Source organism: Chiloscyllium punctatum, chromosome 10, assembly GCF_047496795.1.
Source record: "Chiloscyllium punctatum isolate Juve2018m chromosome 10, sChiPun1.3, whole genome shotgun sequence".
In the NCBI taxonomy this organism is placed as follows: domain Eukaryota; kingdom Metazoa; phylum Chordata; class Chondrichthyes; order Orectolobiformes; family Hemiscylliidae; genus Chiloscyllium; species Chiloscyllium punctatum.
Genome location: NC_092748.1, coordinates 21,705,631 through 21,719,808, shown reverse-complemented (window position 1 = coordinate 21,719,808; position 14,178 = coordinate 21,705,631). Strand labels below are relative to the sequence as shown.

The 14,178-nt window shown below is 42.2% G+C and overlaps 1 protein-coding gene across 19 annotated transcripts in view; it reads right to left on the bottom strand.

Annotated features, from left to right (window-relative positions):
* LOC140481934 (leucine-rich repeat flightless-interacting protein 2-like) overlaps window positions 1-14,178 on the bottom strand; it is a 140,423-nt gene that overhangs the window by 22,528 nt on the left and 103,717 nt on the right. For 17 of the 19 annotated variants that reach the window (XM_072578647.1, XM_072578654.1, XM_072578661.1 and 14 more), the window contains one exon: window positions 6,393-13,035. In XM_072578647.1, the coding sequence (XP_072434748.1) occupies window positions 9,227-13,035 (3,809 nt within the window). In that variant the 3' untranslated portion in view covers window positions 6,393-9,226. Of the gene's footprint in view, window positions 1-849; window positions 968-1,746; window positions 1,797-6,392; window positions 13,036-14,178 lie in introns of those variants that run through there. The other 2 variants (XM_072578666.1, XM_072578667.1) reach the window with 2 other exon arrangements.

The window sequence follows — 14,178 nt, the reverse complement described above, 5'->3', positions numbered from 1 at the left end:
ATTGTTGCTGGGTCAGAATCCTAGAACTCTTTTCCTAACAGCACTGTGATGTACCTACACCTCAAAGACTCCAACCTTTCAATAACGTGGTTCATTGCCACGTTTTCAAAAGCAATTAGGTTGACAACTAAATTCTGTAATTTTAGAAGATCTAATACAGGAGAGAAATATACAGTAAATGACAGAACCCTCAGTAGTATCAACATAGAGGGATCAAGTCCACAATTCCTTGAAAGTGGCCACAAGTTGATAAGGTGCTCAATCTGCCATATGGCATGATTGCCTTTATCGGTCGGGGCATAGAGTATAAAAATTGGTAAGTCATGTTACCACTGTACACAACTTTAGTTAGGCGACAAAAACAGAAATTGCTTTAAAAGCTCAGCAGGCCTGGCAGCACCTGTGGAGGGAAATCAACGTTAACGTTTCGAGTCCAATGAACCTTCCTCAAAACAGATGTTAGTTAACCAATTTTTTTCTAGCCTCAATCTGGAATGCACTGTCTGGGAAAGTAGTGGAGGCTAGAAACCTTATAACCTTCAAAATATATTTGGATATGTACTTCAAACATCAGGACATTCATGGATATAAGACAAGTACAGGAACAAAAGAGCATTTTTAGTAGTTATGTCAACGCAGACTTGATAGGCAAAGGGCCCTTTGCTGAATTGAGCAGACACGGGTCTTAACTGCCAGGAATCTGGTGTCACTCTTATGATTAGCCATAGCAAGGAGAAGCCAACAGAGTTCACTGGACTGGAACGATTGTGCAGTCATGGGAGGAATTATTAATAAAATGAACACAACAAAGATAGACATACATATACATGATAGGAAATTGAAGCTTACTTTGCATTTCAATCACTTGTACATCTGTCCCATTTTCCAAAATGGTGTCACTGGACTCTGCCTTTTCCACTGTTCCATTCTTGGTTCTCTCATCCAGTTGTGCTTTTAATTTTTTAATCTGATGTGGAAAAGACTGATTCAGTACGGGAGGAAATGAAAACTGCACATGCTGGATCTGAACACAGAGAAACACAAAACAGCTATCTGCATCAGAGCTCTGTCCTAATCTTAGCAGTCATTTTCTCCTCCCTAAAATGTGACATTTTGCTGCCTTTTTCATTGTTTGGTTGACTGGCAATACTTTCATCTTCACAGGCAGGACACTCACAGCTGCATTCATCCTGTCATCTCAGACTCTATTTGAAAACAAACTCTAGGGATGCATTTGATCCATCATACTACCCAGTATATGGGAATGGAAGAAACATCCAGCACTGCAAGAAAACCTTCCTTTACCTTCTTTTACCCCTCCTCTAGCTCAGCCAACTTCCCCTTCAACATCATTCCTACTTTTCCGATCTCCTCCACCTCTTCTTAATTGCCGATCCTTCCTCCATCAAAAAGTCACCCTTCTCCCTCTGTTCTCCCTCTCCTTTCCATTTACTAACCTTCCTCTACTTCTTGCACCCCTCACTCTACCAACTTGGCCCCTCTCCCCTAATCAACTTGCCCTCACTCTTCTCCAACCTGCACCTATGCCCTTTATCCTTTAAAGTCTCAGCAGCCTGCAAATTCTCTCCTCTCTCCCCACTTGATTCCCAACACATTCCTCCCCAACCTGTCTCTGCTCCCCCTCCAGCCTGCCTCACTTGCTGCCACTTATCTGCATTCTCTGCTCCAAATACACGCACACACATGCCGCCAACAAACAAACTAACACACACACAAAATCCTTACCTGCTCTAATAAGGCTTCTTTTTCATCTATTAAAATTTTTGTCCTAAAATCTGGAGAAGGAGAAAACAAACAAAGCATTTTGTGAAAAAGTCTGAAGTGAATTTTTTTCAAGTTTAACAATAAACACAAGACTAAAGAGAATGAAGAAATGCTAAAGTTAGTGTAGAAAGTTGAATGAGTTATTCACATACCACAAGGCACGGCAAGGGTCAGCCTAGGTTTAGTTCAACGTCAGTGTGATTGCTGGAACCTCGGACTGCGTGCAAACAGTCTAATCTTCCATTTTGTTTAGCATGCAAATTCTCTACGGTCAAACAGAACTGGAACACAAAATCTCATTATCCTTTAACTTGGGGTTACATCAAACATTATAACACACCAGAGAGAGCGAAAACAAGCAAAACAGAGAGAGGATGTAAGAAAGAGGCTGAAATGGACTGAGTGATCGTGAAGGAAACACAAATTGAGAGAAAGAGAAAGCAAATAGAAAGATGGAGACCAAGTTAGAAAGTGAGAGATAACGGAGAGAAAGAATGAGAGCCACAAGGCAAGATTGAGACAGAGACACAGATGCAATGAAAGAAAGATGAAAAAATAGTAACAGAGTAAAAGACAAAGTAAGAGAAAGTTACAGAGAAAAGGAGTGGAAATCATGTAGTGACTCATGTCAGCCTCAAGCACTGACACAGTCCAGGGAGCATCATTGCCCACCAAACCCAGGCACATTTGATGTTTAGTGATGTCACTGTGCCTGGTTACAAACCTTTGAACTGTGACTGGCTGGTATCAGATTGTGAGATGAGGGTATTCCCTTGGTGTGTTATAACTAGATTAGTGAACTGTTTGCAGCTTGCAAAGATTTTTTTTAACAAGAGAAATGTACACAATTATATTTAAAAGCAACATTACTAGTACAGTTAGTGAATGAGCACACAGCATATGACATGACAAGCATGAAGTAATTGGGAGACATTTGTTACACCAGAAAGGAGTTACTGAAAATTGCCACAAAAAGAATTTTGCCTTCCACATTTCACACCTCTAAATGTTTTGTTGCGGCCAGATTCGCTGACAGTATATTAACATAATACTTCTCTGAGGAATGGTGCCATACACAATGATGGGACAGGAATCTGTACTTTCTCATTCCCACATCACGCCTAGTAAGCCCCGCTCCCTTCATGTGATCTTCCTTCAGCCCTCCTCTATTTGATGCTCCTTAGCAATCTGAAAATAGCCTCGGTTTCCGAATATACATGGACAGCACCAAGCTCTACATCAACACGGTCATCTTGACCCCGCTCCGCTATCTCTGAATTTCCTGATTGCTTGTCTGGTGTCCCTTGTGTAATTGAAGTTGTTGTCTTAGATCCCTGCTGCAAACTCTACTTCTCCACTGTGAGGCTGAATCAGCCTGTTTGCAATCCCAGTCACCTTTGTGTGTGTTCACAAGACTACTCATTTCCAACTCTCTAATATCACCTCTCTCTAACCCTGCTTCAGCTCAGTTGTTCCTTCATTTATGCTTTTGTTACCTGTACATTTGACTATTCTAACCTACTTCTTGTCCTCCTCCATTATGTATATTCTGTAAATGTGAGGTCATCCAAAACTCTGCTATATTTCTTGTTATTTCCAATAAGATTAGATTAGATTACAGTGTGGAAACAGGACCTTCGGCCCAACAAGTCCACACCGACCCGCCGAAGCGCAACCCACCCATACCCCTACATTTACCCCTTACCTAACACCATGGGCAATTTAGCATGGCCAATTCACCTAACCTGCACATCTTTGGACCGTGGGAGGAAACCGGAGCACCCGGAGGAAACCCACGCAGACACGGGGAGAATGTGCAAACTCCACACAGTCAGTCGCCTGAGGCGGGAATTGAATTAAGTCTGGGTTTTTTTCACCACCCACCCTTATGCTTACTGTCCTAGCTTGACGCTCAATTTAGCAACACCTCTATAATTAAACACTTTCAACCTTGCTTTCAAAACTGTGCATTCCTCATCCCTTCCTATCCCTGCAATCACCATTAGCCTTACAATTCACCAAAATATGAATTACAATTCATCAGGGTATGTCTAATTCTCTTTACCTGAATATCCTCACTTACATGTTAATAATTATTGGTGGGCATGTCTTCAGCCTGCAAAGTCCTAAGTTCTAAATCTCTCTGCCCCATTACCTTTTGCCCCTTTAAGATAACTATTTGAACCTACCTCTTTGACATTTTGCTTTGCAGTGGTTCTGTTTGCATCTTCGATTGAATTTAATTAGTACCTTTGATATGGTAAGACAATGTGTTGTTGTTGACTGTCCCTACTCAGTAACTGGATGGGGTTCAGTGTCCCTGGTATCTCATACACCAGTGTTGAGGAATATTAAAATTCAGAGAGCTTTGCTCTACTGTGAATCCACAATGAACACGACCAAGGGAGTACTTAAAAGAGTAAATGAAGTCAGAAAAGTGTTAAAAATCTAAAGCCAGCTGACGGTGGCAAGGACTCCTTTCTGATGAAGCTGGTAGACAAATAGAAACATTTAGCTATGTTCAGGAACAGAATGTGCAGGCACTGAAGTGTCAAATCCATCTACAGTGTGAGGCATTGAACAAGTGGGAATAAATTCACTACTTGCCCTAACCATGATCTTCCTGAAGTGGAGGCTTAACCCTCCAGTGAGGTCAGTGAAAGCATTGTTAAAAGATGAGCTGCATGCAGGTTTTTGCAGATGGTATCTGTGATCTCAGGCATCATATTGAGCATATTGTCAAACTGCACAGTATTCAACATGCCAGGACATAGTAGCTTCCCTTCAATTTTCCTCTGATATCTCAATTACCTACTAAATGCCATTTTTCTAACTGCCACCTGGAGAAGGATTGGCAATTAAACATATACACCACGTTCCCCCTACACCTTTTCCCGTCTTAGGCTGCAGTTCCATGGTTGTTGGTTGCTTTCCAATACAAATTCTCACATGCCCATTTATTGTGAGAGTGTCAGTGAAAGGATCGAACTGTGGACTATGTGATAGATGTATCGCAACCAACCACAAACCTTTCCTCAACCAGTATGAACGCAAACACACACTTTTCAGCATTGGTTGCTCATCAGAACAGGAAGCTCAAGCAAGAAACAGTGCCCTTAGCAATAGTAGTGACACAAGAGCAGAGTTTGAGACTTACAGGAACAGCACTTGTTAGTCAGAGTGCTTCTCAGAATAAGAAAGGGCTGGAGACACTGAGGAGAATGAAGACGAAATTCTCTCAGGTCAGGGATATTACACATGATGGAAAATGGGATATTGCACAAGATGGAAAATAGCAGATTGCTGCCATCTGCTGGAATGGGGTAAGAGGTGATAATGACTGGTCAAAGATTGTTACGTGGGATTTTGTTGGAAGTCCTAATTTTAACATTGGGACATGAAGGACAATACTCACAAGAGACAATTAACTTTTAATCCCAGGCCACGTTGGAGGTGCTAATGCAAATTGTTGTTGTTGACTGTTATATGCTGACACAGTAACAGGTCGAGTTCTGTGGACCCCAACATAACTGGATTGGTTTCTGTGTCTGTAAATTCTCCCATAGTAAGGGGTTAGGGTTCTGTGTCCCTGGTATCTCATACATCAATGTTGAGGAATATTTGAATTAAGAGGATGCCCAAGGTTGCCAGGAGTGGCATTCTCCACTGCTGGGGAGCAGTTGTAAGGAGAAAAGGTGCATATACACCCACAGAGACACATACATACATATACACTTGAACAGGTACATTCAAAAATGAGTGCACATACACCTTCTCATACTTGCATGGCACAAATGCACCGACTGTCAGAAACTCACATCTCCAACATACTAAGACCTACTCTCATAACCTTACACATAACACCAGTGTGCACACACCTCCACATATACAACTGCTGATAGTTAAAGCTGCGCCACTACATTGATATCAATGTGCATTCAACCTTTCTCCCACATATACAAAGATACTCACCTGCACACACATGCTCACACATACATTCATACACACTTGTACACATATGCATATACATCAACATAAACAGTCATACTTTGCCACAAACTGTCATACATATACCTTTGTCTCTTTGAATACACCTGCACCCATGCATACATTTGCAACTAACTTCTCACAGCTGCACATACCTGCACACAGATGCAGGTACACATACCTCTGTGCACATGCACCTAGACATATGTACACGCTGTGTACATGTACCTAAACAAACTAACTATCAAATGCACATATCAGAAAGCCTCTACAGATATGAATCAGTAATCAAAAACCTAGGCTGACTTTTTTCTTCCCAGTCATGAAGACATTGAAGCTTTCTGCATGACCCCAACTCCTGTTCTGGCTGAGACTCGCTAACTGATGGCAGACTAGCTTCCTAAGCTAGATGGTTCAGCAGCCCTTTGGCCAGTTACTAGCTCAGCCACTGGTAGAACTGCATTATTTTGAATTTTGAATATGAAAAACTAGACCCATATAAACAAGAATAAGAGCCCTTCCAAAACCACTAAACATACAAATAACTGTTTTATAGATATATTCACAAATTGATTGTGTTGTAATTTAATGTAAAGCACGGGTACAGAATGACTCACAGCTTGAAATAATTTGATTAAAATCAAAACATGAGCCTTTTATTCAGATTGTAGCTCAGTGATGCATTAGCATGTCATGTTTACAGTGCAGTTGTTTTCAAAGATAGTTTGAGGCACTCAATCCATTTGAAAGCTGTAAAATGATGTTAAACACAGTCACCCACGGTATGGTTTGTCAACTGTCTCAAATATCTAAACACAAGGCACATCGCCAAGAATTGAATGATTTCACTTACAACCTGAACCACCTGAAATCACAGGTCTTTCATCATGATTTAGAGCATCTTGAAGAACCACATAACCCTGTCCCTGTCACACCTCACATAAACTTATACTGAGCTGATATTCTAAATGCAATGGCCATACATGAACATACCATAGAATAGCAATTACAGCATGGAAACACAGTCAGCAGTGGCATAAACATACATCATATTTAGTCTGCAGTCAGGTATATCATAATATGCAATAAGTGCAGCAAGTGGTAATATACTGTTCAGTCAAAAACAGACATGCAATGTATCATTATATATATCTGCGCCAGGTTAGGACATGAATCATGCAGCACAGAGTTTGCAAAGGGACAGGGTACATAATTTACAGTCTGCGCAGGACAGGCCATTTAGAGTACACAAGATGCACATTACCCTTGCTCCTCTGCTGTTCTGAAAGTATATACTGTATTCTCATGGGGGAACGGGTTACATTGCTATGAGCAAGTGTTCTCATACCTGAGTACAATGCACTGTTTGAGCTTAGTCAGTGTCAGTAGATTATCCAAAAGGACTGCATACAGCTAGAGTTCAATCTCACTGTCACCTGTTATCCCTAATGTGGAGGAGCTGGTGTTGGACAGGGTGGGCAAAGTTAAAAATCACACAACACCAGGTTATAGTCCAACAGCTACCTAATGAAGGAGCAGCTCTCTGAAAGCTAGTGCTTCCAAATAAACCTGTTGGACTATAACCTGGTGATGTGTGATTTTTAATCTATTATCCCACACAACTACACTGTGCAGCTAAGCCCTACCTGATTCTCTTTTCTCGAACAGAGGAGTCACTGGACAGGGACCAGGAGCAGAAACACAAATTATATTTTCCCTTTCTCTAACACATAGCCTACTAGACAGGGATCAGAGAAAGAACACTGGCTGATTTTCCCTCTCACAAACACAGGATTCATTGGACAGGGGTCAAGAATGGGCATGCATGCTAATTTTCTCTCTAAGTGATAATGGGCTCACTGGACAGGGGCCGGGAGTAGGAACACAAACTAATTTTCTCTCAATCTGAACACAAGACTTATTGGACAAGGATCAAGAGAACCTTAGCTGGTTTTTCTATTTCTCTAACATTGGGCAAACTAGACTGTGATTAAAAATATGGATGGGATGTGGTCAATGGTTCTGCCTTAAAATGGTTCTGGTACTGTAAGGCAGCAGTGCTAACCACTGAGCCAACGTCCCTGATGACTATCTGAGGCTGAACCAGGCTGTAGCAATCTTGGTGTTATACTTGAGCCAGAACAACATATCTGCACTATTGCTTATTTCCAGCGCTGTAATGTTGCTCGATTTTTTTTCCTCTTCTCTACTTAAACCTGCCAAAATTCTTAATTCATGCCTAAGTTACCTATGCAATTCTTCCAATACACTCACAACTGGTCTCCCATATTCTGCCTTTATAAATAGACAACGTCCAAAATTCTGCTGTCCATGTTCTTACTCAGCTCAAGTCCCATTCCTGTATCTCCTGTGCTTGCTTATCAATGTGCACTGCCAGTCAAGCAACACCTCAATATTAGAGTTCCCATTCTTATTTCAGGTCACTACATGCTCTTATCCTCCCTACCTCTGTAACTTTCTCTGACCCCTCAAATGCCAATTGTTGTGGAATTAACAACCTAAACATCTCCACCTCCCTTACCTCTTCTTAAATACACCTTAAAACCTAAGTTTTTGGCCAGCTAACCTTATAGCAGTTTTTGTGGCCTGTATTTCACTTAATTACAAACCCATGAAACAGCTTAGGAGGTTTTAGAATGTTACAGGAGCTATATAAATAATTTTGTTGTTGGACCTGGTGAATTTTCTATCCCTGTACAATCCAGGAGTCTCTGAAGTAGGTTGAGGATTAGCATTCCTAGTTGAATACAAACCTGTGTCCCCTGCTGACTTTCCTTGCCTAACCCAGGATGTTGGGCAATGGAAGCACCCTTACTATTACTCTAATATGCATTATTACTCTCTGCACAAGACAGGAAGTGATCTCAGGGCCCTCCAATCTTCAATTCCACACTAGCCAATTTTATCCATCAAGAAATTAGGAGACACACTGTGCATCGATTGTGCAATGGAGTTAATGCGCAAAGCATCTCCTGAAACAGTATGTGAAGTATTCAGTGCATCAAAGAATGTGGTTCATTAAACTTAAGGCACAGAAAATGGTAAATGTTGGAATAAACTACCATGGCTTCAAGCTTCTATCTAATGCTCTGTCAAACAGCAATCACATGGCATTATGTCGATCAACTTAAAATCAGCTGCCAATGGCAAGCTACGAGAGACGTGGAAAGAAGAATTTGAATGCTCTTTAATTGTGCTCTTCCTGAAAAACTAAAGAACAATCATAATCTGCAGTTGGGGGGCACACGACTGAAGATAGGATTTGGTAAAGTAGGACCAAGTGTAGCTCAAATTCTAGTGCAAATATCAGCTTATGATCAAATCCAAATCTTATCAATGACAAACAGATAACTTTATATTAAAATAGCAGTTCTGACACAGTGCAATGTACAGTTTGAATTCCACAGTGCTATTTACTGATTGTAATTTGGTCTCATGATAGCAAACAGTCATCTTTGGTTTTGCTTTTTCTCTTACTATCCTTTCCTGCTTCAGCCATTTCTGGGTTTTGTTCCATCTCTTTGTCGTCCCACATGCTCATGTCAGACTTAATACTCTGCCCGCTGTCCTGTGGTGACTCCCCACTATGTTCGGATTGTTGGTCGTTGTTGATCGTACACTCATTTCTCTGCCCGCCTTGCTCTCCCTCCTGCTTGTGTTGTATTGGCATTCTATCCCCAGTGTTGTCTACAGTGAGTTTTATTTGCTCATTGAGCTCTGTACTCATAATGGGCTTAGGTCCTGTCTCATTTCCAGAATCCACTTCTCCCCTTTCCACTTCAACTTCAAACACCTCCTTCCGATCCTGAGTTTCATCTCCTAATATCTCGTTCATTGCTTCATTACACTCAAACCTATCTCCTTTCTCATCATCTTGCTCCTGCTCCACACCAGTTTGAGAGACTGGTGCATCATCAGCCCCACCTTTGGTTGACTTACAGCCTGGTGTCTTGTGTTGTGGTTTCATGCCACTCACAGACATATCCCTTTCCTCATTTACAATGTCTTCTCTCTTTCTGTCTTGTATTTCTGTCCTGTCCTCTTTGGCAGCATCCCCCTCAAATTCTTGGGAACCTTTGACCTCACCCTCTTCTTCAATTAGACCTTCGACCTTTCCTTCCTCTTCCCCACATACCATGCGTTCATTTGCACTGGAGCTTTGGGTCTCACCTTGGTCTATAACATTATCCAAAACCGTCGCATTCTTTAGAGAATCTGGTTTCACATTCCCTTGTGCTACTTCCTCTGACTTTTCATTCAATTTGTGCCTTTCTCTTTCATTGTTTTCTACAAGTTCACTTACAAACCCTTCTGACAGCTGAGTATCTCCCTCAAATTCTTTATTGCTACTGTACTCTTTCACTTGCCTCACCTCTTCCCCATTACTCACTGACAGACTCTCCTTAGCTGTTACCTCTTCAGTTATTGTAGCCTCTTCTTTTATTGGTGTTCCTTGGTCGTCTTTGCTGTCCGTTACTTCATAAACACCTTCAGTATTAGTTTCTGATTTGCCCTTGTTAGTTTCTTCTTCGTTTTGTGTTTGCCTCCCTTGGTCAATCTCTTGGACTACAGCACTTGCCTGCCCACTTAACTCACACTCACTTTGTTGAAATCCCATCTTTTCCTCCATTTCATCACTCTCTTTTTTAGTTGTTCCCAAATTAGGAAACACTCCTTTTGACTCTTCACCTAGGCTGACCTCCTTCCCCATTTCTTGCACAGTTCCCTTAACGTTTGTGCAAAGTAGTTTCTCAACTTTCAGTTCACACTGGACCTCATCCTCGTCTTCTGTGACACTGACCACCCCCACCACTTCTATGGCATCTTTGGCCTTCTCCACTTCTTTGGGCAATATGACCTCATCCATCATCCCCTCATTGGGATGTTTGGTCTCCTCCTCTCTGGGATCTTTGACCCCATCCTCTACCTCTTCAAGGGGACCTTTGAACTCATCCTTTCTCGTGGCTTGGACATTACCCTCCTCTGCTTTGGTACAAGTGATCTCAACCTCCTTACATTCTTGGTGACTTTTCACCATCTCCTTTCTGAAGCCTTTGGCTTTATCCTCCTCTTCAGAGTGTTTGTCCACACTATTCTCCTCTCTGAGCCCTTTGGCATTATCTTCCTCTCTGATGTCTTTGACCTTGCCATTCTCTTCTTGGAGACCTTGAACCCTAACCTCATCCTCCTCAACAGGACCTCTGGCTTCACTGTCCTCCATTTCCTGGGGATCTTTGACCTCACCACCTTCTTCAGTTAGACCTTTGACCTCACCCTCTTCTTCAATCGGAACTCTGACCTCACTCTCCTCTTCACCAGATTCCCTAGCACTGGAGCTTTCACTTTCACCTCTCTTTTCCCTGAACTCATTATTAACTATCCCAGGAACTGGCACCACCTCTTCACAATCTTCAATCTCATTTTGACCTGCACTGTCATCAGTTTCATCCTCTTTCTCTCCTTGACTCGTGATCTCATTGCACTTGATGCCTTTGATCTCATCCTCATAATTCCTTGGACTTTCCACCTCCCTGTCTTTCCCCTGTTCAATCTCCTCTTCTTTATCTCCTTCGTGATCTTTGCCCTCATCAGGACTAAGACCTTTGATTTCCCTTTCATCATGGTTTTTGATGATCATATCCTCATTCTTTCTCTGACTCCTGGCTTCACCAGTGTCTTGGATATTTTCCTCATCTTCTTCATGCCACTTTACCTCATCCCCTTGGTAACTTTTGTCATCACCAATGGCCTGATTCTCAACCTCAACTGCTGCTTTATTTTCCTCTCCAATCAGTGTCATTTCCTGAAGACAACTGGCTTCCAAATTACCTTCTACCTTTCCTTGGAGCACTGCCTGACTGGTTCTGTCAACTTCCTCTACACCTGGATCTGACTTGACTTCATCAATGATTGGTTCCTCCTCTAATCCCAGGTCCTTCACTTCTCCTTCCTGTAAATCACCTTCCGCCTTGCCTGTCACAGTTGGTTCACCTTTCCATTCTTCATTATGGATAAAAGGCTGTTTTACTTCATCATCTACTATTGGACTTCTTGCTCCAATCAGATGGCAAGTGACCTTTTCACCTAACTCTACCTCCTGTTGGTCTGTCTGCGTTAGTGAATAATTTCCAATCTCAGCTTTTTCTGCAATTTCCTCCACTTCTTTCTCTAGCTGTACAATGGTTGTGCCCACTAACTGCTCCCTTCCTTCTCCATTTTTAACTTCATCCTGTACTGAGCTAACCATGAAATCCATGTCCCCTCCACCGGACTTAGACTTTTCATTCTGACCAATTGCAATATCCAGCACACACCCTGTTTCTCCACTCATTGTGCCTAACTCATTGTTAAGATTCCCTGTGCAGATTTCACTCTCGTTTGTTGTAGGATGGAACCCAATGTCCCTCATGGCCACCCGCTCCTCTCCCATCTCTTTGTTCATTGTCTCATCCAATTCCTTCTCTCTGACATGAACAACTTCAGCAGACTGCTCCTGCATCCCAGTCAAGTTATCCTCTCTCATCTGAATTGATCCTACTCCCTCTTGGGTGACCTCTTTTTCCTCATTCCTCAACTCTTCCTGTAAATCATACCCACACATGTCCTGCTGCAGAGTTTCTATCGCATTTTCCAGCACTTGTTGCACGACTTTTTGAGTTTCCTCCACAATGGTTCGATTGTCAGCTTCTGCCTCGGCACTGTCATTACATAGGACATCTATGTCATTTCTAAATTCTGGATAATTTTCCTTCCTCATCCCTCCATGAGATTCCGGGTCTCCAACTTCAGTCTGGTATCTCTCATTATGATCAAGCTTCTGTTTGACATTTTCCTGCATATGTTTCTCATTCACTCCAAGGTCACTCTCACTCTCACTCTCCTCCATGCTACCACAGCATTGGATTCCTCCTCCAGATCCCAGGGCATGCCATATTTCCTCAGATACCTCTTTACCTCCAAGACTTTGTGTGTCACATGCACTTTGTTTTCCATCATCAAGATTAGCTGCAGCACGTTCTATCTGGTCGGCATCTCCATTATCTCTTACAGTCACTGCTGGTGCCTCACCCTCAGTCAGTTCGTCATACTCCTCATTTATGTCCTTTTCTTGAACATTATTCATTAACATCTCCCGATTCCCAGTCTCCTCCATCTGTTCATCAATTCCAGTATTCTGCAAGACTCCTCTTTGCCCAACAGTCTCCAAAATCTCATTCCTCATTTGCAGTACGTGGCCTTCTCCTATAAGGACCATTGGAAGAGGTGAAGACATTATGTCCCCAAGTGAACCATCCAAAATTATGAATTTCCTTGACAATATTCCAATTTGCCAAACATTTATAATATCCCCATTTTTTTCAGTTGTCATTTTTATAACACATGGTACAAAAAATAATTCCCCTGTAGTCTTCAAAAGGGACTTCAGTGCTCTGTTTGAAATTGAATATTGTCAGAGAAATTAATTTGCTCCAATTTTTAAAAAATGTACACATTGTAAACAGACCAAAACCAGCCAAATTACCTTTAGTTCAGGAAAGGAGGGACAGAACCAGTAAATCACTTTCAAAGTCTACAGAGGCCTTAACCCGCTTTGATACCTCTTCGTAAAAAGAAGATATTGAGCTTTCTCCACATACAAAGCTGGGTTGAATCATATTGAGCGATAACCACCCCTTCCCTCTTGCCACTACCATCCACCCTCACCTTGATTTCAGTGAAAACTTGCCACAAGGTGAACTTCCCCCACTCCCCACCCCCCCACCCCACAAAATGAACGGAGAGAGTTGACTTTGAATGTTACATCCTTCTTTAAACACCTTGTCAAAATTCCCTTCAAAATGATGCACATGGTAAAATTTATTTGAATGGTAGATTTATATTTCCACCTCAGAACAGCAGCCTGCAATACTGTGACTGCAAGCCACCAGCCAGCCTAGGCTAGAAGGCCCTGTGTCCCCGTACACATACCAGATAGCTATGCCAATTCTACTGTCTACTCACCGACACCTGCTTCTCTGTACCTTTTCTGCACCCATCACAGGCACACCCATTTCTGACAATGTGTTTGCAGTTCCAGAGTCCCTATTCTGGATGTTTAAAGCCACAGCTGAACAACCATGACTCTAGGTGTTTATCAGGGCCCCATGAAGATTAGGTGGAGGCAGATGTATATCCCTTGTGCCATTTGGGTAACTGTTCAGTCATAGAGGTCTACAGCAAAGGCCCATTGGCCCATCCAGTCTGCGTCAGTCAAAAACTGCCACCTAACTATCCTAATCCCATTTTCCAACACTTGGCCCATAATCTTGTATACCTTGGTAGTGCAACTATACATTTGCCATTGATCAGCCCATCTGACCTACCTGCGTGTCTATATCCTCCTTG